At 44.9% G+C, this 23,814-nt stretch overlaps 1 protein-coding gene across 7 annotated transcripts in view; it reads left to right on the forward strand.

Moving 5' to 3' along the window:
* Window positions 1–23,814, forward strand: part of LOC110514277 (septin-7) — a 46,084-nt gene that overhangs the window by 15,555 nt on the left and 6,715 nt on the right. For 4 of the 7 annotated variants that reach the window (XM_036973739.2, XM_036973740.2, XM_036973736.2 and 1 more), the window contains 7 exons: window positions 203–302; window positions 17,598–17,704; window positions 20,495–20,595; window positions 20,750–20,884; window positions 22,838–22,955; window positions 23,065–23,157; window positions 23,309–23,405. In XM_036973739.2, coding sequence (XP_036829634.1) covers window positions 203–302; window positions 17,598–17,704; window positions 20,495–20,595; window positions 20,750–20,884; window positions 22,838–22,955; window positions 23,065–23,157; window positions 23,309–23,405 — 751 coding nt within the window. The remainder of the gene's footprint in view (window positions 1–202; window positions 303–17,597; window positions 17,705–20,494; window positions 20,596–20,749; window positions 20,885–22,837; window positions 22,956–23,064; window positions 23,158–23,308; window positions 23,406–23,814) is intronic. The other 3 variants (XM_036973764.2, XM_036973745.2, XM_036973743.2) reach the window with 1 other exon arrangement.

Genomic DNA, 23,814 nt, shown 5'->3' on the forward strand with positions numbered 1-23,814 from the left:
GACTACCTTACCCATTTTACTCACCTCACCCCCAAAACCCTGTTCCAGTTTTACCCCCCTGGTGCTTTGTCACTCCCGGCCAGAGGAATTTGAATCTAAAACTCTTTGTCTCCGTGGGAGTGTGTACGCACATGCCGTGTACACAATCTCAAGGTGTTTGTCCCCCCGGAAGATTCCAGAGTAACTCTGTGTTTTCTTCCAGCAGAGGAATCTGGAGGGGTATGTGGGGTTCGCCAACCTCCCAAACCAGGTGTACAGGAAATCAGTGAAGAGGGGCTTTGAGTTCACACTAATGGTTGTTGGTGAGTCACTTTGTCTGCTTATTTTTTTTATGTCTGTCTGTCTGAAAAAGTAATGTAAACCATGCCATTTGAGGTTTAATATTTAGTTTGAATGGATTGTGTGGATCGGTGTGTTTTTCCTATGCATGGAATTGAAGTTGAAATGTCATTGGACATTTGAGTTATGACAATGTGTTAATTATTTGTACATCTCTAGATCTCTATACTGGAAAACTTGTGGATTGAAGAATTAGCAAACCACAGAATGTATGAATGAACTTGTTGGAATCGGGTGTCTTAAGATAAGATGGGTAGAGAATGTAGCCTTGATGGGTTATACACATTCAGACACACAATCACATGTGTATTGAATCATCACTCTGCATGAGGCAATTGATGTCAGGGTATACAGTATTCAAATCAAATGTTATTGTTCACATACACATATATTTAGCAGATGTTATTGCTGGTGTAGTGAAATGCTTGTGCAGTAGTAACTAAAAAAGATTCACAACAATCCACACATCTAAAATAATGGAATTAAGAAATGTATAAATATTATATTGAACAATGTCGGAGTGGCATTGACTAAAATACAGTAGAATAGAATACACTATATACATGAGATGAGTAAAGCAGTATGTAAACATTATTTAAATATTATTAAAGTGACAAGTGTTCCATTTATTAAAGTGGCCGGTGATTCCAAGTCTATGTATACAGGGCAGCAGCCTCTAAGGTGCAGAGTTGAGTAACCAGGTGGTAGCCGGCTAGTGATGGCTATTTAACAGTTTGATGGCCTTGAGATAGAAGCTGTTTTTCAGTCTCACGGTCCCAGCTTTGATGCACCTGTACTGACCTCGCCTTCTAGATGATAGCGGGGTGAACAGGTAGTTGCTCGGGTAGTTGATGTCCTTGATTTATCTTTTGGCCTTCCTGTGACATCGGGTGCTGAAGGTGTCCTGGAGGGCAGGCAGTGTCCCCCTGGTGATGCGTTGGGCAGACCGCACCACCCTCTGGAGAGCCCTGCGGTTGTGGGAGGTGCAGTTGCCGTACCAGGCGTTGATACAGCTTGACAGGATGCTTTCCATGGTACATCTGTAAGGGTTTTAGGGGCCAAGCCAAATTTCTTCAGCCTTCTGAGGTTGAAAAGATGCTGTTGCACCTTCTTCACCACACTGTCTGTGTGGGTGAACCATTTCATATCGTCAGTGACGTGATGTGCCGAGGAAATTGACGCTTTCCTCTTTCTCCACTGCGGTACTGTCTGTGGATGGGGGCGTGCTCCCTCTGCTCTTTTCTGAAGTCCACAATCTGCTCCTTTGTTTTGTTGACGGAGAGGTTATTTTCCTGGCACCACTCTCCTAGGGTCTGGTCATTGTTGGTAATCAGGCCTACTACTGTTGTGTCTAGAGGTCGACCGATAATGATTTTTCAACGCCGATACCGATTATTGGAGGACCAAAAAAAAGCCCATGCCGATTAATCTGCCGCTTTTTAATATTATAGATTTATTTATATATATACAGTGCCTTGCGAAAGTATTTGGCCCCCTTGAACTTTGCGACCTTTTGCCACATTTCAGGCTTCAAACATAAAGATATAAAACTGTATTTTTTTGTGAAGAATCAACAACAAGTGGGACACAATCATGAAGTGGAACAACATTTATTGGATATTTCAAACTTTTTTAACAAATCAAAAACTTAAAAATTGGACGTGCAAAATTATTCAGCCCCCTTAAGTTAATACTTTGTAGCGCCACCTTTTGCTGCGATTACAGCTGTAAGTCGCTTGGGGTATGTCTCTCAGTTTTGCACATCGAGAGACTGAAATGTTTTCCATTCCTCCTTGCAAACAGCTCGAGCTCAGTGAGGTTGGATGGAGAGCATTTGTGAACAGCAGTTTTCAGTTCTTTCCACAGATTCTCGATTGGATTCAGGTCTGGACTTTGACTTGGCCATTCTAACACCTGGATATGTTTATTTTTGAACCATTCCATTGTAGATTTTGCTTTATGTTTTGGATCATTGTCTTGTTGGAAGACAAATCTCCGTCCCAGTCTCAGGTCTTTTGCAGACTCCATCAGGTTTTCTTCCAGAATGGTCCTGTATTTGGCTCCATCCATCTTCCCATCAATTTTAACCATCTTCCCTGTCCCTGCTGAAGAAAAGCAGGCCCAAACCATGATGCTGCCACCACCATGTTTGACAGTGGGGATGGTGTGTTCAGCTGTGTTGCTTTTACGCCAAACATAACGTTTTGCATTGTTGCCAAAAAGTTCAATTTTGGTTTCATCTGACCAGAGCACCTTCTTCCACATGTTTGGTGTGTCTCCCAGGTGGCTTGTGGCAAACTTTAAACGACACTTTTTATGTATATCTTTAAGAAATGGCTTTCTTCTTGCCACTCTTCCATAAAGGCCAGATTTGTGCAATATACGACTGATTGTTGTCCTATGGACAGAGTCTGCCACCTCAGCTGTAGATCTCTGCAGTTCATCCAGAGTGATCATGGGCCTCTTGGCTGCATCTCTGATCAGTCTTCTCCTTGTATGAGCTGAAAGTTTAGAGGGACGGCCAGGTCTTGGTAGATTTGCAGTGGTCTGATACTCCTTCCATTTCAATATTATCGCTTGCACAGTGCTCCTTGGGATGTTTAAAGCTTGGGAAATCTTTTTGTATCCAAATCCGGCTTTAAACTTCTTCACAACAGTATCTCGGACCTGCCTGGTGTGTTCCTTGTTCTTCATGATGCTCTCTGCGCTTTTAATGGACCTCTGAGACTAGCACAGTGCAGGTGCATTTATACGGAGACTTGATTACACACAGGTGGATTGTATTTATCATCATTAGTCATTTAGGTCAACATTGGATCATTCAGAGATCCTCACTGAACTTCTGGAGAGAGTTTGCTGCACTGAAAGTAAAGGGGCTGAATAATTTTGCACGCCCAATTTTTCAGTTTTTGATTTGTTAAAAAAGTTTGAAATGTCCAATAAATGTCGTTCCACTTCATGATTGTGTCCCACTTGTTGTTGATTCTTCACAAAAAAATACAGTTTTATATCTTTATGTTTGAAGCCTGAAATGTGGCAAAAGTTCGCAAAGTTCAAGGGGGCCGAATACTTTCGCAAAAAAAGAACTTTTGACTGGTGCTATAAACGGACCCCAATATGATACTTTTAGTTTGAAATTATTTGGTGCGATTCTATTTGATTAGTGGAACAAATCGATACAATTCGGTTCTATATGATTCGATTCACTAACAATTGTTTTATGAACACTTTCATTTGTGTGTGCGTGTGTGTGTGCGTGTGTGTGTGCGTGTGTGTGTGCGTGTGTGTGTGAGCCGAGCCATTGGCCTGACTGAGCATCTACCAATATCAGATTGGGAAATGTATGTTTTTGTCCCCCACTTTTTATCTGGAATCCTAATCACCACTAATTCACTTTTCATATAGCAGATTAAAATGTTTTGAGGTAGTAATATCAATACTTGCCTTTAGAAATGAGCTATGACATTCTCTTTTTCAAAAGTCTCAAAAGTGAATGGTTTTGACTGTTTGGAACTTCACGCCTTGATCACACCGACAGTGTTATTGCGCAAATGGTAGGCAGCGTCATCTGGATATGTGTGAACAAAAGTTCAACATGAACATTCTGCTACCATTTCTGTCAAGCTGTATACGCATTCAGTTTGACGCATGCGTTCGATAAATCCAACGTACACACAACGCACTGAAACTGCCTTTCCAACGCAATGAGTTTGAAATTGATGTTAAAAAAAATACACCAGAAAAGCAAAATCCCTCCATCAGTGCTCAGAATGTCTGGGAACTTGCAGGTGCCTTGGTGGAAGAGTAGGGTAACATCTCACAGCAAGAACTGGCACATCTGGTGCAGTCTGAGGAGGAGATGCACTGCAGTACTTTATGCAGCTGGTGGCCACACCAGATACTGACTGTCACTTGATTTTGACCCCCCCCACCCCCCCTTTGTTCAAGGACAGATTATTCAATTTCTGTTAGTCACATGTATGTGGAACTTGTTCAGTTTGTCTGTTGTTGTTATGTTCATACAAATATTTACACATGTTAAGTTTGCTGAAAATAAACACAGTTGACAGTGAGAGGACATTTTCTTTTTTTGCTGAGTTTACTTCTGGTGTACAAAAACACAAGACACTGTCGGTATGATCAAGGCGTAACATCCTCTGCAATGCAAACACAGAGTTCCATTGGTGTGATCGAGGTGTTACGGAGGAGAGTCCCGACCAGTGCGAATCGCGTGTTATTAAATAACACCTTTACCCTGTTCATGTAAAAATGACATTTAGTACGGTGAACCTGGCAATCAAAGTCCCAATCAGTAGTTCATGTGCAATCAGCAAGATGTGAAATGTGACCCCTCCTGTATCCTGCACAGCTCTTCTGGTAAAAAATGCATTTGGTAACAGTGACCCAGCAAATTACATTGGTTGTCCCTCAATTAATGAAGCCTATGATTTAATATTTTGTGAAAGCTATTTTACAAACATCTGAATGCTGAAGGTGCTGTGTAGATGTAGCCTACGAATTTTAGAACAGGGATTGGGTAGGCCTACCTGTCGTTGCCGCGAGCAGCTGCGTCTAATGCAAAGTGTGCACAGTTGTTATCTGACTTGTAGATCAACGTCATACTCCGTTACATGCATAACATTTTGATAGGCTGAAGAAGAGGAAGCATCAATTCAGTCACAACAGATTAGGTGTATTTTTAGAATGAGGCCGAAATGAATGAGTAAAACATTTTTTTGTAAACTGGCGATTCGTAACGTTTGAATTGGTTTTCTTATGGATGCATGCTTCATTAGGATCTGTTTGGGCTCCCGCGGACCGATGCACTCGCATGTTACGCATCGGTCCCCGGGTCAAATGTCTGTGAATCATTACATCCCTACTTTCAGCATTGTTACATCTGGGCCTCTCTTTAATTCTTTTTGGCTCTAACCACTGCATATCCCAGCTGGGCCAAACGTTACACGTACAAAATGTGAAGTGTGGAAGAGCGAACAAGCACAAAAGTGTTTGAGAGAGACAGTGAGAGACACTGAGTGTACAAAACATTAAGAACACCTGCTCTTTCCATGACACCGACTGACCAGGTGAAAGCTATGATCCCTTATTGATGTCACTTGTGTCAGTGTAGATGAGTGGGAGGAGACCAGCTAAAGAAGGATGTTTTAAGCCATGAGACAGTTGACACATGGATTGTGTGCCTTTCAGAGGGTGAACGGGCAAGACAAAAGATTCAAGTGCCTTTTGAACAGGTTGTGGTAGTAGGAGGCAGGTGCACCGGTTTGTATCAAGATCTGCAATGCTGCTTGATTTTTCACGCTCAGCAGTTTCCCCTGTGTATCAAGAATGGTTCACCACCCAAAGGACATGCAGCCAACTTGACACAGCTGTGGGAAGCATTGGAGTCAACATGGGCCAGCGTCCTTGTGGAATGCTTTTGATACCTTGTAGAGTCCATGCCCTGACAAATTGAAGCTGTTCTGAGGCCAAAAGGGGTGCAACTCAATATAACACATTTAGATGCACACTATTGCGAAACTCTACCTCTATCACTGTGAGAGTGTTAGAGAGTGCACTTTCAGGCAAGTAGAGTGAGCTGTAGCTGTGTGAAGATTGGCTGTAATGGAAGCCAGCTGGGTTCACTGTTTTGACAGGCTAGGGCTCTGTTTGGGTCTTGACTGAAAGTGAATCCACTCGCTTGTTAGAGCCCAGTCGCTTGGAAGTGTCTCCACTGTTCCGCTGTCACTCTGAGACTGATGCCACAGAACTTTGGCTCGGGACAATTTTTTTCCCTCCAAAAATCTGGGAAGGATTTAAACCTGTTTCCTGGATTTTTGGCCAGCTGGCAGTTTCTGTAGCTAACTTTGGGAAGATTGGAGAGATCCGTGCTGCTGTACAAATCAGGTTATCCAAATCCATGATATACTGTAGGAACAAAGTGGAGTCTAAACAGCCCACTAGAACAACTCACCTCACAAGACCTAAGCATTTACAACCCTGCACACCCTTGGAAGTGGAGCTTCTCTTTACTCACAGTCAGTGCCTAGCAGTGGATCCCAGTCTGTGTTATCTCCTGTTAGCCATTATGTCTGTGTCTACTTGCCTGCCTGCCTGCCTGCCTGCCTGCCTGCCTGCCTGCCTGCCTGCCTGCCTGCCTGTCTGCCTGCCTGTCTGTCTCCTGGTTGTGTGTAAGCTCTCTGTGTGCGTTCTGATAAGAAGGTCTGACAGGCTTAGCTCTGACTGGCTTGCTTGCTGACCTGGCAGGGGACCCAGGCTTTGGCTGAGTAATCTATGGGATTAACTGTAGTTTTCTTTGTGTAGTTCACTCACCGGTGTTTGTACTGAGGCCTTGGCTTGGCCCACATCTCCTCTACTACCCATTCATCTTCCCCTAGCCTATATAACACAGTCCTCCACCATCCCATATTCAATGCCAGTCTATTTTCACCTATTGGTTTCATCCAACTCATCTTTTTACTGTCATCTGATAACCCTTGTTTACTGTTCACTGACCAAAAGGATAGCATTACCTTAGAAGCATAGAACCATGAAAAGAAAGGATGTTTTCAGAAATCCATGTTCCAGGTGAATCGTAAAGGAAATCTCATCACATTACAAGATGACAGAGCCACTAAGAAAGTAATTGAGAAATGTATTTCTCAATGATTTATAACGGCCCTTGGGGGTAAGACACAGCAGGATAATGTGTGTGATCAGTGGGACTGCTGCTGGGTGTGTGAGTGACTGTGTGTGGGAGGCGCTGCTGCTGCAGAGTGTGCACATGTCCTGAATGACCTCACACGTGCTGTTTCTGTTTAGACTCAGAGGTTCAAAGTTAAACTTTTATACATTACTCACTCTCTCTCACATCTCTAGAAACTGGCTCACATTGTCTATTTTAAGATCAGGTCTTTATAGTCAGTGGAGTGTAGCCAATCTATCTGTAAGGCTACCAGAGTATTTCCTTTTGGACCCAATACACTTGCTAATCATTTATAACAGTTTTAGGTTATCAAGATTGTGCCCTATGTCCATCCTTGTGAGTTGCAGATCTTTATCACAATAGAGATGACCTTTGACCCTACTGCAGCCATCCCTTTTCTCCTGAACAATAGAGTTTATCACTACTGAATTCAGTCCCACTGAAACATCCCTACTCACATTCTCTCTCTTCCCTTCCCCCTCTTACCCTTTCTTTCCTCTCCCTTCCCCCTCTTTCTCCCTTCTCTTTTTAGTGTGTGTCGGCCAGATGTCTCATTTGACTCCGATTCAAGCCCACATGTCTGTTAGTTAGGGGAGGAGAGCTCTCTGTTTGTCAGTGGTAAAGAGCTACAGGCATACCGACTATAAGCACCAGGAGCCCCTTTCTGTGGGGTGAGGAGAGGAGCAAGGGGTCTGGCCGGGCACGGGAGGGGCGCTGGGTAAAGGGGCCTGTCAGGATGTCGAGGGCCAGCTGTTGCCCCATGGGTAATTTTTGGTTGGCCATTAGTATGTTGACAGGAAGAAAGTAGAGATAAAAAGCCAGGAATGTTAATAATCTCCTGGGAAATGTACCCTGTGTGTCCATCTGCATGTCTGTCCCCATAGCCCTTTCAATCAGTCACTCTCTAACTGTTCTTCAGTACTCTACATCTGTTCCCTCCCTATCTGCATTTTCTCTTCACCTGACTCTTAGTCTCTCCCTCTGTCCCCCTCACACTGCTCAGTTAATGTTCTTGTAATGAAAGAAAGAGGGGGGAGTGAGAGGGGGTTCAACCAGCCATCCATCCATGCAGCTCTGGGTCATCAGGGACAGGGTCTATTTATGGAGAGTGTGTTTCCAGAGATCATGTGAACCAGTATTTAATTAACTGAGAGGAAGGCTAATTCATTTGGACTTGCCCTCCGGGGGGGGGGGTGTGAGTGAGACTATCATTGGTCAAAGCTGTCAGCTAGTTTGTACCACAGAACAGCCGCTGTCACAACTAACTGTATGTGGTATGTCATCTGTTGTTGTACCATGATTTTGACCCCCATGAGTTACCATGGGGTCAGGGGAGACTGGTGGGAGGCACTATAGGAGGACAGGCTCATTGTAATGGCTGGAATGTAATAAATGTTTGTTTGAAACCATTCCATTTATTCCATTCCAGGCTCTGCATTAGGTTAATGCCGATATCTGGCAAACCAAACTAGTGTGCTCGCTTGAAAAATGAGAAAAAAGCACAATAGTACTGTTTGAGACACCATAGCCAGTTTACACTTCCTCAAAATAGTCAGAATTAATCTAAGATAACTCAATAAATCTGTCATTAATTTTGACGTTTTTGCCGAGGACATTTTAGTCGTGCAATTTTACATCCAACTAAAATATTATTCCAAGATGTCGTAGCAGTGCAGATGTGTTTTGTTCGTCCTCTCGTGTACTTTTGTATTTTTTGTATGCATTTCAATTTTATTTTCAATCTCTTCTCCATTTTAGTTCAATTATACCTTCCGGTAACGTGCCTCACCCAATGTGATACGGATCCGCTATTATTTTACATTTTTAGACCTTATAGCAAGAACCACCTAGCCATCAGAAGCTAATTAACTAAAGCTATTTAGTCATTGTTAGCCACTGCTAGCGGCCTTTACCTTCTGCACAGATACCAGCCCCTTTTTAGCTTTTTGCCTGGATAATACTCGCCAGCCTAGCAGTAACGGACTGTCTCTCCACTACAATACCGGATTCCTGCCGTAAACCCTGGACCATTACTCCTGATCTTCACAGCTATCTAGCACCCACTGAGTTACCCAGTACGGAAGCTATCTCGGCCTACTCAGTTGTTCACCCGGACTCCACCCAAACACGGCTAGAACACACTACTCCACCAGATAATTGCCGTAAGCTCTGGACCTTGGCACCGGATCACCGCTGCTACCAAGTGGCAATAGTGGCTAACGCCCCTGCCCCGAAGCTAGCACCAGTTAGCCGTGAGACAGGCGCATCTCCCGGCTAGAACACTAAATTACTACAACTACAATACCTCTTTCGCCATCTGGCTTGGATCCTTAGTCGACACGGCGCCCAGCCGCACCACTACGACAGGTCTGCCGACGAATACTCCATCCGCTGTGCCTTCAACTGGCCTCCGTCGGACGTCGGAGCAGATGCTTCTACTAGCCCCGGGCTACTAACTTTAAACGCCGTGTCGCCAGCGTAGTAGCGACTACTCCGCGGCTTCCCTGTTCCATCTATTGCTGGACCCTATGATCACTTGGCTATATAGCTGATGCCTGCTGAACTGTCCATTAATCACGGTACTCCATTCTGTTTATTTTTTTCAACCCTCTCTGCCCATTCATCGCCATTTTACCTGTTGTTGTTTTAGCTGATTAGCTGTTGTTGTCTCACCCGTTGTTGTCTTAGCTAGCTCTCCAAATCAACACCTGTGATTACTTTATGTCTCGCTGTATGTCTCTCTCATATGTCAATATGCCTTGTATACTGTTGTTTAGGTTAGTTATCATTGTTTTTGTTTACAACTCATTATACCTCCTTTGTCCCACCTCCCACACATTATAGCCAGCTTATCCAGAGATACAACTTCTCTTATCATCACTCAGTGCCTGGGCATCCTCCGCTGTAGCCACACCCCACCATACCCCTGTTTGCACATTATGCCCTGAACCTATTCTACCACGCCCAGAAATCTGCTCCTTTTATTCTTTGTCCCCAACGCTCTAGGCGACCAGTTTTGATAGCTTTTAGCCGTACCCTCATCCTACTCCTCCTCTGTTCCTCGGGTGATGTGGAGGTAAACTCAGGCCCTGCGTGTCCCCAGGCACCTTCATTTGTTGACTTCTGTGATCGAAAAAGCCTTGGTTTCATGCATGTCAACATCAGAAGCCTCCTCCCTAAGTTTGTTTTACTCACTGCTTTAGCACACTCCGCCAACCCTGATGTCCTTGCCGTGTCTGAATCCTGGCTTAGGAAGGCCACCAACAATTCTGAGATTTCCATACCCAACTACAACATTTTCCATCAAGATAGAACTGCCAAAGGGGGAGGAGTTGCAATCTACTGCAGAGATAGAACTTTGCAGGCTGTCGTACTTTCCAGGTCTATACCCAAACAGTTTGAACTTCTAATTTTAAAAATGAACCTCTCCAAAAATAATTATCTCACTGTTCCCACCTGCTATCGACCCCTTCGCTCCCAGCTGTGCCCTGGACACCATTTGTGAATTGATCGCCACCCCATCTAGCTTCAGAGTTCGTTCTGTTAGGTGACCTAAACTGGGATATGCTTGACACCCCGGCAGTCCTACAATCTAAGCTAGATGCCCTCAATCTCACACAAAGCATCAAGGAACCCACCAGGTAGAACCCTAAATCCGTAAACATGGGCACCCTCAGACATTATCCTGACCAACTTGCCCTCCAAATACACCCCCGTTTCAATCAGGATCTCAGCGATCACTGCCTCATTGCCTGTATCCGCTATGGGTCTGCGGTCAAACGACCACCCCTCATCACTGTCAAATGCTCCCTAAAACACATCTGCGAGCAGGCCTTTCTAATCGACCTGGCCCGGGTATCCTGGAAGGATATTGACCTCATCCCGTCAGTCGAGGATGCCTGGTCATTCTTTAAAAGTAATTTCCTCACCATCTTAAATAAGCATGCCCCATTCAAAACATCTAGAACTAAGAAGAGATATAGCCCTTGGTTCACTCCAGACCTGACTGCCCTTGACCAGCACAAAAACATCCTGTGGCTGACTGCAATAGCATCGAATAGTCCCCGCGATATGCAACTGTTCAGGGAAGTCAGGAACCAATACACGCAGTCAGTCAGGAAAGCAAAGGCTATCTTCTTCAAGCAGAAATTCGCATCCTATAGCTCGAACTCAAAAGGTTTTGGGACACTAAAGTCCATGGCGAACAAGAGCACCTCCTCCCAGCTGCCCACTGCACTGAGGCTAGGTAACACGGTCACCACTGATAAATCCATGATAATGAAAATTTCTATAAGCATTTCTCAACTGCTGGCCATGCCTTCCTCCTGGCTACTCCATCCCCGGCCAACAGCTCCCCCCTACCCTGCAGCTACTCGCCCAAACCCTCCCCAGCTTCTCCTTCACACAAATCTAGACAGCAGATGTTCTGAAAGAGCTGCAAAAACTGGACCTGTACAAATCAGCTGGGCTAGACAATCTAGATCCTCTCTTTCTAAAACTATCCGCCGCCATTGTTGCAATCCCTATAACCAGCCTGTTCAACCTCTCTTTCGTATCATCCAAAATCCCTAAAGATTGGAAAGCTGCCGCGGTCATCCCCCTCTTCAAAGGGGGTGACACCCTAGACCCAAACTGTTACAGACCTATATTCATCCTGCCCTGCCTATCTAAAGTCTTTGAAAGCCAAGTTAAAAAACAGATCACTGAACATTTCGAATCCCACCGTACCTTCTCCGCTGTGCAATCCGGTTTCCGAGCCAGTCACGGGTGCACCTCAGCCACGCTCAAGGTACTAAACGATATCATATCCGCCATCAATAAAAGACAGTACTGTGCAGCCGTCTTCATCGACCTGGCCAAGGCTTTCGACTCTGTCAATCACCGTATTCTTATCGGCAGACTCAATAGCGTTGTTTTTTCTAATGACTGCCTCGCCTGGTTCACTAATTACTTTGCAGACAGAGTTCACTGTATCAAATTGGAGGGCATGTTGTCCGGACCTCTGGCAGTCTCTATGGGGGTACCACAGGGTTCAATTCTCGGGCCGACTCTTCTCTGTATATATCAATGATGTCGCTCTTGCTGCGGCCGATTTCCTGATCCACCTCTATGCAGACAAACCATTCTGTATACTTCTGGCCCTTCCTTGGACACTGTGCTAACTAACCTCCAAACCAGCTTCAATGCCATACAACACTCCTACCGTGGTCTCCAACTGCTCTTAAACACTAGTAAAACCAAATGCATGCTTTTCAACCGTTCGCTGCCCGCACCCGCCCGCCCGACTAGCATCACCACCCTGGACGGTTCCGACCTAGAATATGTGCACAACTATAAATACCTAGGTGTCTGGCTAGACTGTAAACTCTCCTTCCAGACTCATAATAAACATCTCCAATCCAAAATAAAATCTAGAATCGGCTTTCTATTTCGCAAACGAAGCCTCCTTCACTCACGCCGCCAAACTTACCCTGGTAAAACTGACTATCCTACCGATCCTCGACTTCGGCGACGTCATCCACAAAATAGCTTCAAACACTACTCAGCAAACTGGATGCAGTCTATCACAGTGCCATCCGTTTTGTTACCAAATCACCTTATACCACCCACCACTGCGACCTGTATGCTCTAGTCGGCCCTCGCTACATATTCGTTGCCAGACCCACTGGCTCCAGGTCATATATAGGTCTATGCTAGGTAAAGCTCCGCCTTATCTCAGTTCACTGGTCACGATAACAACACCCACCTGTAGCACACGTTCCAGCAGATCTATCTCACTGATCATCCCCAAAGCCAACACCTCATTTGGCCACCTTTCCTTCCAGTTCCCTGCTGCCAGTGACTGGAACGAATTGCAAAAATCGCTGAAGTTGGAGACTTTTATTTCCCTCACCAACTTTAAACATCAACTATTTGAGCAGCTAACCAATCACTGCAGCTGTACATAGTCCATCTATAAATAGCCCACCCAATCCACCTACCTCATCCCCATACTGTTTTTTATTTTATTGACTTTTCTCTTTTGCACACCAGTATCTCTACTTGCACATTATCATCTGCTCATTTATCACTCCAGTGTTAATCTGCTAAATTGTAACTATTCGTTCCTATGGCCTATTTATTACCTACCCCCTCATGCCTTTTGCACACACTGTATATAGACTTTATTTTTTTCTACTGTGTCATTGATTTGTTTGTTTACTCCATGTGTAACTCTGTGTTGTTGTCTGTGTCACACTGCTTTGCGTTATCTAGGCCATGTCGCAGTTGCAAATGAGAACTTGTTCTCGACTAGCCTACCTGGTTAAATAAAGGTGAAATAAAAAATAATAATTTAGACGTTTTTTGCCGAGGAGATTTTAGTCGTGCAATTTTACATCCAACTAAAATGTTTGGTGCAGTATTTTTCATATTTTTTTGTTGTTGCATGAAACAAGTGGTTTCTTATTCAATGACAACAGACTTTATTGAAGAATCCCTACTGTTGACCAATCACCGACGAAGAGGTGTAGACTTCGGCCCCGAACTACGGCTTGCCTCCAGAAAAGATATTGTGTGCCCGAACAGCCCAAAAAAAAGTCAAGTCTAAAATGTCATCATAATATATGGACCAACTCGACCAACCGGTTGCGGAAGCCTTTATAGGTGGAGTACACTGCAGAGGACATTGGTTGTAATTTGTGATGCATCCTCTTTGGAGCAGTTCTATTCGGTGGTTGGTTAGTGCCCTGTGTTGTGGCTGGGCTGTTGTGGCTCTCTTGCTGCTTTTCCACTGAAACAGTGTTAGACTAGTGTATACACCATTTATGTTATGCTAGGGAAGTTGTTTCCATAGCTAGGGCTGACAGTGAGCAGAATCAACAACCTCTGCATAATCAAAACAATTGCTTTGTGAGAAGGCGTTCACAGTTAGCCATTGTTATGTAAATTCAAGCTGACAAGTACCAGTGGCCTGGCTTTTGCCCTAACTGAGAGCAGGTTTCCGGAGCCATGGCCCAGAGAGAGACTGGTGCTGGCCCTCGATATAGAAACAGAAAGTCAGCCTTTTGGGTAAAACACCATGGTAAATCCTGAATGGAAATGCACCATTTAAGTGGAGTGTTTGGGGAGATGGGGGCCAGGGGGGGGGTGTAATTGATCTGGGACAGCAGCATGAGGGGGGTGGAGGGAAGATGAAGTAGGGGTTGGTTTTTAGATGGTAGGAAATGGTTCAAGTTCTTTTTGGTAATAATAGGCCTACAGAGTCTAGGGAAAGTATGTGTACCCTTTGGAATTTCCTGGATTTCTGCATAAATTGGTCATCAAATTTGATCTGATCTTAATCTAAGTCACAACAATAGACAAACATAGTGTGCTTAAACTAATAACACACAAATTATTGTATTTTTCTTGTCTATATTGAAAACATAATTTAAACATTTACAGTGTAGGTTGGAAAAAGTATCTGAACCCTTAGGCTAATGACTTTGGAGTCAGGAGTCAGCTAACCTGGAGTCTAATCGATGAGATTGGAGATGTTAGAGTTGCCTTGCTCACAAAATGTGAGTTTTCTATTCACAAGAAGCATTGCCCGAAGAGATCTCAGAAGATTTAAGATTAAGAATTGTTGACTTGCATAAAGCTGGAAAGTGTTACAAAAGTATCTCTAAAAGCCTTGATGTTCATCAGTCCACGGTAAGACAAATTGTCTATAAATTGAGAAAGTTCAGCAAAGTTGCTACTCTCCCTAGGAGTGGCCGTCCTGCAAAGATGACTGCAAGAGCACAGCGCAGAATGCTCAATGAGGTTAAGAAGAATCCTAGTGTCAGCTAAAGACTTACAGAAATCTCTGGAACATGCTAACATCTCTTGACGAGTCTACAATTCATAAAACACTAAAGAATGGTTTTCATGGGAGGACACCATGGAAGAAGCCACTTCCGTCCAAAATAAAACATTTCAGACTTGCAGCAGTTTGTAAAAGTGCACCTGGATGTTCCAAAATATTCTGTGGACAGATGAAACTACAGTTGAGCTGTTTGGAAGGAACACACAACACTATGTGTGGAGAGAAAAAGGCACAGCACACAAACATCAAAACCTCATCCCAACTGTAAAGTATGGTGGAGGGAGCATCATGGTTTGGGGCTGCTTTGCTGCCTCAGGGCCTGGACAGCTTGCTATCATCGACAGAAAAATGAATTCCCAAGTTTATCAAGACATTTTGCAGGGGAATGTTAGGCTGTCTGTCCTCCAATTGCGTCACCCAACTTCTGTTGAGCTTCAACAGGACAACGACCCAAAACACAGAAGTAAATCAACAGCAGAATGGCTTCAACAGAAGATGATATGCCTTCTAGAGTGGCCCAGTCAGAGTCCTGACCTCAACCTGATTTGAGATACTGTGGCATGACCTCAAGAGCAGTTCACACCAGACATCCCAAGAATATTGCTGAACTGAAACAGTTTTGTAAGGAGGAATGGTCCAAAATTCCTCCTGACCGTTGTGCTGGTCTAATCCGCCACTACAGAAAACGTTTGGTTGAGGTTATTGCTGCCAAAGGAGGGTCAACTAGTTATTAAATCCAAGGGTTCACATACTTTTCCCACCCTGCACTGTGAATTTTTACACGGTGTGTTCAATAAAGACATGAAAACGTATCAGTTTTTGTGTTATTAGTTTAAGCAGACTTTGTCTATTGTTGTGACCTAGATGAAGATCAGATCAAATTGTATGACTAATTTATGCAGAAATACAGTTATTTCCAATTTCACTTACTTTTTCTTGCCACTGTATAAAGGATAATAGATATATTATTTCTCCACGTATCAGTGTTTGGTTATTCATTTGCTTTTCTCGCCAACATCAGCAAGCGGTCACACTCACCCTCAAACTAACAAAGGATGAGGAGGCTCTAGGCTAGTGACCAGAGCTGAAAGCTCTATGCCAGGATTCCAATAGAGTTAATATTTCATTTCTGAAAGTTTTTATTTTTAAGTATCCTGTATTTATTTATTTTTTTCTAATCCAGTGAACTCTGATCCTAATTCTGTTCTCTGCAGTGTCTAACTAAACCCAAAACGCAGATGAATGTCCCAGGACCCAGACTCAGAACAGGGTCTCTCTCTATCTGGGTGTTATAGATCCATGTTGCATGCATGAGAGGCAGAGAGAAACAGATGATCCCCAATACCAGATTTCAAGGCCACAGAGTGGGGAGGGTGACTGGCTGTGTGTGACTGGCTTCCATTAGAATGCCTTTGTGACTGCTATCAGGCTCCAGGGCATGTCTTCTCTGCTTTAGCTGCACACTCCTGACCCTCTGTGGTCCCCCTCCATTCCCCTCAGAGAGACGTAGGAGATGCACTTACGTCCCACCCCCCTTCTGGTTTGGGAGGGTGACCACCTCCAGCATGGGCGAGGGGCTGAGATGTGTCGATTTACCCAGCAGTTACAGTATGTCTGTTACCTCCTGGTTAAACAGTATGTTTAAAGAGCCAGTGATCCTGTAATCTAGTGCTGTTTATCAGCCAGCGGTGAGCTGAGAAGTGTCTTGGTGCGGAGGAACTGCCCAGAGTCTGTGAGTCTGTCAAAGAGCGGGTCTGTGTGAAGGTTAATAAGAGAAACACTGGAATCTGAGGATTTCACAACTGTTCAGGACAACCTGACAATTATCCGGGATTCAGTCATCATAATTTGTGGTGGCAGATGATTTGGTTGTAAATGTAATGTAGTATTGTATGCAGAGATGAACACATACAACCCCACTCATCTAAACAGTCATTATCAGGCAGTATTGATGGAAGAGAGAGGGCCCCATGAACCTCCCCTCAAGTTTGTTTTATGTTTTGCTGTTACGATTTCCTATAAGTGATCCCCTTAACCCCAAGAACATGTCTTGGAGCAGTAGTATGGGTTGACTTGTGGTGGGGTGCCCCCTGCTGGGACCGTGGTGGTAGTGCTGCTGTTGCTCAGCTGCTAGTGGGTTAGTCCTGCTGGAGCATGCCAGGCAACCTTCCCTTTACCCTCTCCTACCCCCTGAGCACTGGAGCAGTCTCTCCCCAGCACAGTTTGCCAGATGCCCACTCATGAATCACTGTAACATGTAAGTGGGAGATGTGTGTGTGTGTGTGTGTGTGTGTGTGAGATCTGTAAACTAATGGGTCATATAGTCAAACCGTCAACATGCCGAATGATTCTAATGTCAGGGTGGGAAGAAACATTGGGAAGAGAGACGATATGTTTTATTCCCTCGGACTACAAGCCTACTCTCTGGTAGATGCACTTTTGACCTTTCCCAGTGAGACACGGAATCAGCTTTGTATATCCTGTGCTGCAGTTCTTTGGGGCAGAGATTACCTTCAAACCTTAGACTGTGACTGTGTCACTACAGGGTGTGTATGATGTTAGTAAGTGTGTTGAAGTGTATTCATAGGCAAATGAAGGCTTAACTGTATGTTGAAACATGTTGGTTTTACCTATGTTATTTTAGCTATGTTATTTTAGCTATGGTGTTGGTGGATTACATGGATTGACAATGTAACTGATGTCTGATCTCCTTAACTCCTCCCATAGGTGAGTCAGGATTGGGGAAATCCACGCTCATCAACTCCCTCTTCCTGACTGACCTGTACTCCAAGGATTACCCAGGGCCATCCCTACGGATCAAGAAGACTGTTCAGGTAGCCCACATCCCTCTCTCCTCGACCTCTCACCCCTGACCTAACCTACCTCTCATCCATGTTTGTCTCGCTTCAGGACTGGCACTACTCCCAAAAACCCTCCATTCTCTCTCTAGCTGGTTCCAACTCCCCCTGGGCTCAATCCTCCCTCCTCACCTCTCTAACCATCCCCCATATCCAAACACATGTGGGAGTTCAACACAACCAAAGGCCAGAGAGCAAACAAACCCAATTACCACTGGATGGTTACGGTGGCCAGGTCAGAGGCAGCGCACCCAGAGAACCAGCAGCCTTATATGGCCTTGATAAAAAGGAGATGGACAGGTGAAGAGGCTGCATCTGGAGGACCAGGGGAGGGGAGGGAGGGGTGTAGGCTAGTTAAGGGTGTTTGGGGAGGTTTGTGTGGTCTCGATTTAGAATGGGGACAAGGAGGGGAGGAGAGGGGAATAAGTTGGACTCAGGCGTGCTGGTCCCTCTTGGTGCCTGAAGGGGTCAGTAGGAGGTTAGGAATGTTCCCATGAAACTCAACACCCAGTCGTGACTTTCCCACCAAACACTAGACTGCCATCTGAGGCATCCTGTAATAACCTCCTGTCTTTATGACACATATGCAAAGGCACACACACACACACACACAGGGGTGGTGCTTGATATTTGGGTTCATACTGAGAGCACTGATGTGTTGGGAGTTAGTAACCATGGCAGGCACGTGCACAGATCGGGGTCTACCTGTTCAGAGCACCTAGCCCTTTGCTCTACCACTCGCCAAGTGCCCTTTGTGGGTGGTGACATGTTTTATTTTTTTTGTTCTGAATCCAAGGTAAGTCGCCTTGACGTTGTCAAGTTCGCCACCCCCGGCTGTTGGTTGGTTGCACCTGTTGGTCTGCCCTGTACGGAGCTTGCACGCCCCCGGCTGTTGGTCTGCCCTGTACGGAGCTCGCACGCCCCCGGTATCCAAACACTCATGTCTTGAGAAGCAGTCACCGGTCAAGTGTGTGTTGTTAGCTACCTAGTTTAAATATCAACAGTACTGCCACAGCAGCTGCAGCATAACATTTTATTAACACTTGATAACACTTCATTTACACGATCAACAGTATTGGGTCTGGTTGGCTGATGGCCTACCCACAGTAGAGAGGCAGAGAGACCTAGAGAGGAGCAGCTGCATCCACGACCCTCCGACCCAACTCCATCCCTTCTTCAGTCAGGAGTTGCACGTGTGTGTCAGGGCAGCAGCAACACAGCTAGTCTAGACTCTAGCTAACCACCATACACTAAAATATCCACACAAGCCACTAGCTGGCCATATATCATGAGTTAGAAGATCATTAATAACATATTATGAAGTTATTTAAGAGCACTGAAGATAAATCTCAATCAGAAAGAAAAAGCTAGCTATAACTACGGGCTCCCGAGTGGCGCATCGGTCTAAGGCACTGCATCTCAGTACCTGGTTCGAATCCAGGCTGTATCACATCCGGCTGTGATTGGGAGTCCCATAGGGCGGCGCACAATTGGCCCATCGTCGTCCGGGGTTGGCCCAGGGTAGGCCGTCATTGTAAATAAGAATTTGTTCTTAACTGACTTGCTTGATTAAAATAAAAAAAGTATTTAAAAAATAAATTAAAAAACAATAGCAGATTTACATCAATGATCAGCTCTATATCCGATGTCAATCATGTCTTTAGGAGGCACTAACTAGCTTGCTTACAATTTGAGATCAGTGAGTGTGTTGCCCTTTTTTCATTTTGAGCCCCTACCTAGAGTGATCTGTGCGTGGGCCTGAGCCATGGTAAGTTACAATCTCCTGAAATTAGAATCATATAGTCATATAAAGCTGCTCCCCAAAAAAATGTGTTTGTTTGTGAGCGAATGTTTGACTTCACTTTTGAATGTAGACAGAAATAAGCTGTTTTGCACATTTGTTGAGGCCTGAGATTCCTGGTTGTGTCTCAGGGGTCCCTGTGGTTCCTGCTGATGTGTTTGGTTCTCCATTGAGGAGTGTGTCCAGTGTTTAGGAATGGAGCTGTTTGGGTCGGCCAGATCCACAGTGTAAAAATGGAGGGGTAGACTTGGGGCAAGTGAGCTGTGTGATGTGGCCACTGAGGGCTAGACTGTGGAGGGGTAGACTTGGGGCAAGTGAGCTGTGTGATGTGGCCACTGAGGGGTAGACTTGGGGCAAGTGAGCTGTGTGATGTGGCCACTGAGGGGTAGACTTGGGGCAAGTGAGCTGTGTGATGTGGCCACTGAGGGGTAGAAACGGGAAGAGTATTTACATTCCAATAAATCTCTTAACAATCTCTTATGTTTGTCAAATGGTCACATTCTGTCTATTCAGATTTCACTGAACTGATGGGTGTGTGTTTTGGGGGTTTTCTTCCTTTGTTTTTCATTCACTGAAGTTGATTTTTAAGCAGATATACACACACACACACACACACAATCAAACACTTACAAAAGTGTTTTGAATGCTTGATATATGCCCAGCTTTTTGAGTGTTTAGAGAGACTGAAAGGGATCAACCCAAAATAACTACCCTTGTGAAACGAAAGTATGCAGCCAAACAGAGAGCCGCTGACACTAACAGCAGCAGGGAGAGAATGATATATTCTTCTCTTAAACTGAGAAGAACAAAAAAATCAACCAACCCTATATCACTGAGTCCCAGCTGCCACTCTGATCAAGAGAACGTGATGACACTATTGATGAACTGTGGTGTGTGGAGGCGCTGAGGGATAACATGGGAACTATGGAGTGCTGTTTTAGAGAAACTGTGTTGCTGTTTTACAGGTGGAGCAGTCCAAGGTTCTGGTGAAGGAAGGGGGTGTCCAACTCACTCTCACCATCGTCGATACACCAGGGTTCGGAGATGCAGTGGATAATAGTAACTGGTGAGTATTGGGAGTAATTGTGAGCATGTATGAATGACATAGTTTGTATGTTGTGTAGGAGTGAATATATGCTCTCTGAGTCAATGAGAGCCTACATGTAGAGTAAACAACATTTTCCTATTTTCTCTCTCTCTCCTTAATCATCCCCTCTCAGCTGGCAGCCTGTCATTAACTACATTGACAGTAAGTGTGAGGACTTCCTGAATGCGGAGTCCAGGGTGAACCGAAGACTGATGCCAGACAACAGGGTTCACTGCTGCCTGTACTTCATCGCCCCCTCTGGCCATGGGTGAGTACTGACACTGACAGGCCTTGTAGGGACAGGCCCTTTGTCATGGACCAGTAGTACAATGATGCCGTAGAACATACAGTATGTATGATGCCTATGCTACCCACCTTGTCTCATAAAGAGACTCGTATGAGCTGAAGCACACTTGGTATACAGTATGTGTACTGGATAACATAAAAACATTCCCTCTATATAATAAAATACGCCATTTAACATTTATCCAAAGTGACTTGGTGCATTGATTTTACGTATGGGTGGTCCTGGGAATCGAACCCACTACTCTGGCATTGTAAGCGCCAAAGCCATACTCTACCAACTGAGCTACAGAGGACCACTTCCCTGTGCTGCTTCTGAGTTAGAGTACCCACGTATTTGTATTACACTCATTGTTATATAAGCCATGATGCTATTGCTTCTATATGCTTTTGATCGTGTGCCTTTGCCTTTATCTATGCTTCTCTGCCTGCCTATGTATGTGAGGCTGAATGTGAACATGAGTGGATTGGATTGTAGGCGTAGCCATGGGTTCACATATGTGAGTGGGAAGTGAGAGAGAGATGTAGGCTGCCAATGTTGTGACCCACAAGGTTGCATAACACCCACTAGACTGAGCGTGCTCTGTGGAAGATGAACGTTCTCACTATCACTGAGCCAGCTAATCAGGAGGCAGCAGCTCGCTGAGGAGCCCCAGAGCTCAGAATCCCTGGGAACGGGAGGTTTTAGTTTCAGCCTAGAAAATTGCCTCAATAGCAACTCAGCTAGGTCCACAATTTGTGTCATAGCACACCCTATCCAACCTCACACCTTTTAACAAACCATGATTGCTGTAATTATATGCAGCCATAAGGAGACACATGGTTGCTGTAATTCCATAAGACCCACACAAGGTGATGTATTAACAGATCAGAGGTCATGTCAGCCCTTGCCTCTGACCCCCTGCTCCTGATAATGTGGAGAGAAATTCAGAACATGATATTTAATCTTTGTCAGGTCTGTCTCTGTCTCTCTCCCCACACTTCATAAGCCTCCTTTATTCATGTGACCTGTAAACAGCTGGACTGTTGCTCTGTATCTCTACATTCATGGAATACTCAGCACCCCACCCACCCACCCTTACTGCTCTGCCCCCTCCAGGCCTTCCCTCCGGTCCCTGGACAGAACTCACTCTCTCAGGCCACTGAGAAGAATAGCCCCTTTGTCCACCTACTCCCTTACCAGCCAGAGTGAGAACAAAGAGAATCCCTCATGAGCCCACCATGACATAATTATTAGTGGTCGCTGACTGTAAAAAAGAAAATACAGAAAAATAAGTCAGTCACTGTTTCTTTGTACCCCCACTGTGTTTTCATGCCCGTGACCCTCTACCGGTGACATAATGAACTGCATCAGTTTGAGCATAAAGTGTACTTATGGTGTTCGTGATATGTCGGAAACTCTGAAATGTCCGACTTGCTAACCTAGGGGCGGCAGGGTAGCCTAGTGGTTAGAGCGTTGGACTAGTAACCGGAAGGTTGTGAGTTCAAACCCCCGAGCTGACAAGGTACAAATCTGTCGTTCTGCCCCTGAACAGGCAGTTAACCCACTGTTCCCAGGCCGTCATTGAAAATAAGAATTTGTTCTTAACTGACTTGCCTGGTTAAATAAAGGTAAAATAAATAAAATAAATAGGCGGAAGAGTCAGATCCTGAGTTTCCCAATTGGGAGGTGTCAAAATCAACCAAAATAAAGCTCTACGCAAATAACTTGCGTACACTTTAACGCAGAGGTTCTGAATTCCCGACATGGTGTGAATGCGGCATAACTGCAGAGAATTATTCAGGACGATGTCACATCAAAGCATTGATCAGCCTTCCCTGCCTGCCTGTGTTTGTCTGACTGGATGACTGTAACTGTACGATTGTGCAACAATAGAAACTCAGAATAGATTTTTTCAATGTGTGAATTCCTCTTTAGGCTAAAGCCCCTGGACATTGAGTTTATGAAGCGTCTCCATGACAAGGTCAACGTGATCCCTCTCATCGCCAAGGCAGACACCCTGACACCTGAGGAATGCCAGCTATTCAAGAAACAGGTGTGGGTGTGGGTGTGTGGTAATTATTTGTGTTAGCACAAACCCATTGTGTGTACCGGTATGTGTGTGGCAATAACTCATGTCATTTTTACCTTCAACTCATCCTCAGATCATGAAGGAAATCCAAGAACACAAGATCCAGATCTACGAGTTTCCTGACATAGAGGACGATGAGGACAGCAAGCTTATCCGGAAGATCAAGGTAGTGTGCAAAGAGAGTGAGAGAGACGGATAGTCAACCTGTATCAGTTCACACTAGTCCCTATCTGCCCAGTTTGGTTATCTAATATATTGTGGATACTGTACAGGCTCACTGATTAACTGACGCTGGTCCCTCTGTCCCTGTGTGGCAGGAGCGGATGCCTCTGGCAGTGGTTGGCAGCAATGTGGTGATCGAAGTAAACGGCAAGAAGGTCAGAGGTCGTCAGTACCCCTGGGGCGTGGCAGAAGGTAGGTTCAGCATGTTCCAGGCTGGGTTCTCTGTTCTCTAGCTCAGATGAGACGAGATATTGGCATGAAGTTGTTGAGGGTTGTACTGCTCTTTATTAATGTCACTCACTGTGCCATGCTTGAGGACAGAGTACAGGAGTGTGGAGATCCAGTGTAGGGAGGCTGCATGGTCTTCCCCCCCAATAGTGTGTCTGACAGGGATTCTGGAAAAGGGGGACAGGGATCTAATAGGGTGTCATGGTCCCCCTGACAGTAAACACTGTACTGTACCGCCCACTGACATCAGAGGGAAAGACTGTCACCCTGATTTTTTCATCATTGGCCACAATGGATCGTTGTTGTTGTTCTCCACTTGATTTTCTTTTGTTTTAGTCCCCTAAAATACTATTTTTTTTTCATTTTCAAGTGT

Source organism: Oncorhynchus mykiss, chromosome 1 (assembly GCF_057628025.1).
Source record: "Oncorhynchus mykiss isolate SJ-2025 chromosome 1, ASM5762802v1, whole genome shotgun sequence".
Lineage (NCBI taxonomy): Eukaryota > Metazoa > Chordata > Actinopteri > Salmoniformes > Salmonidae > Oncorhynchus > Oncorhynchus mykiss.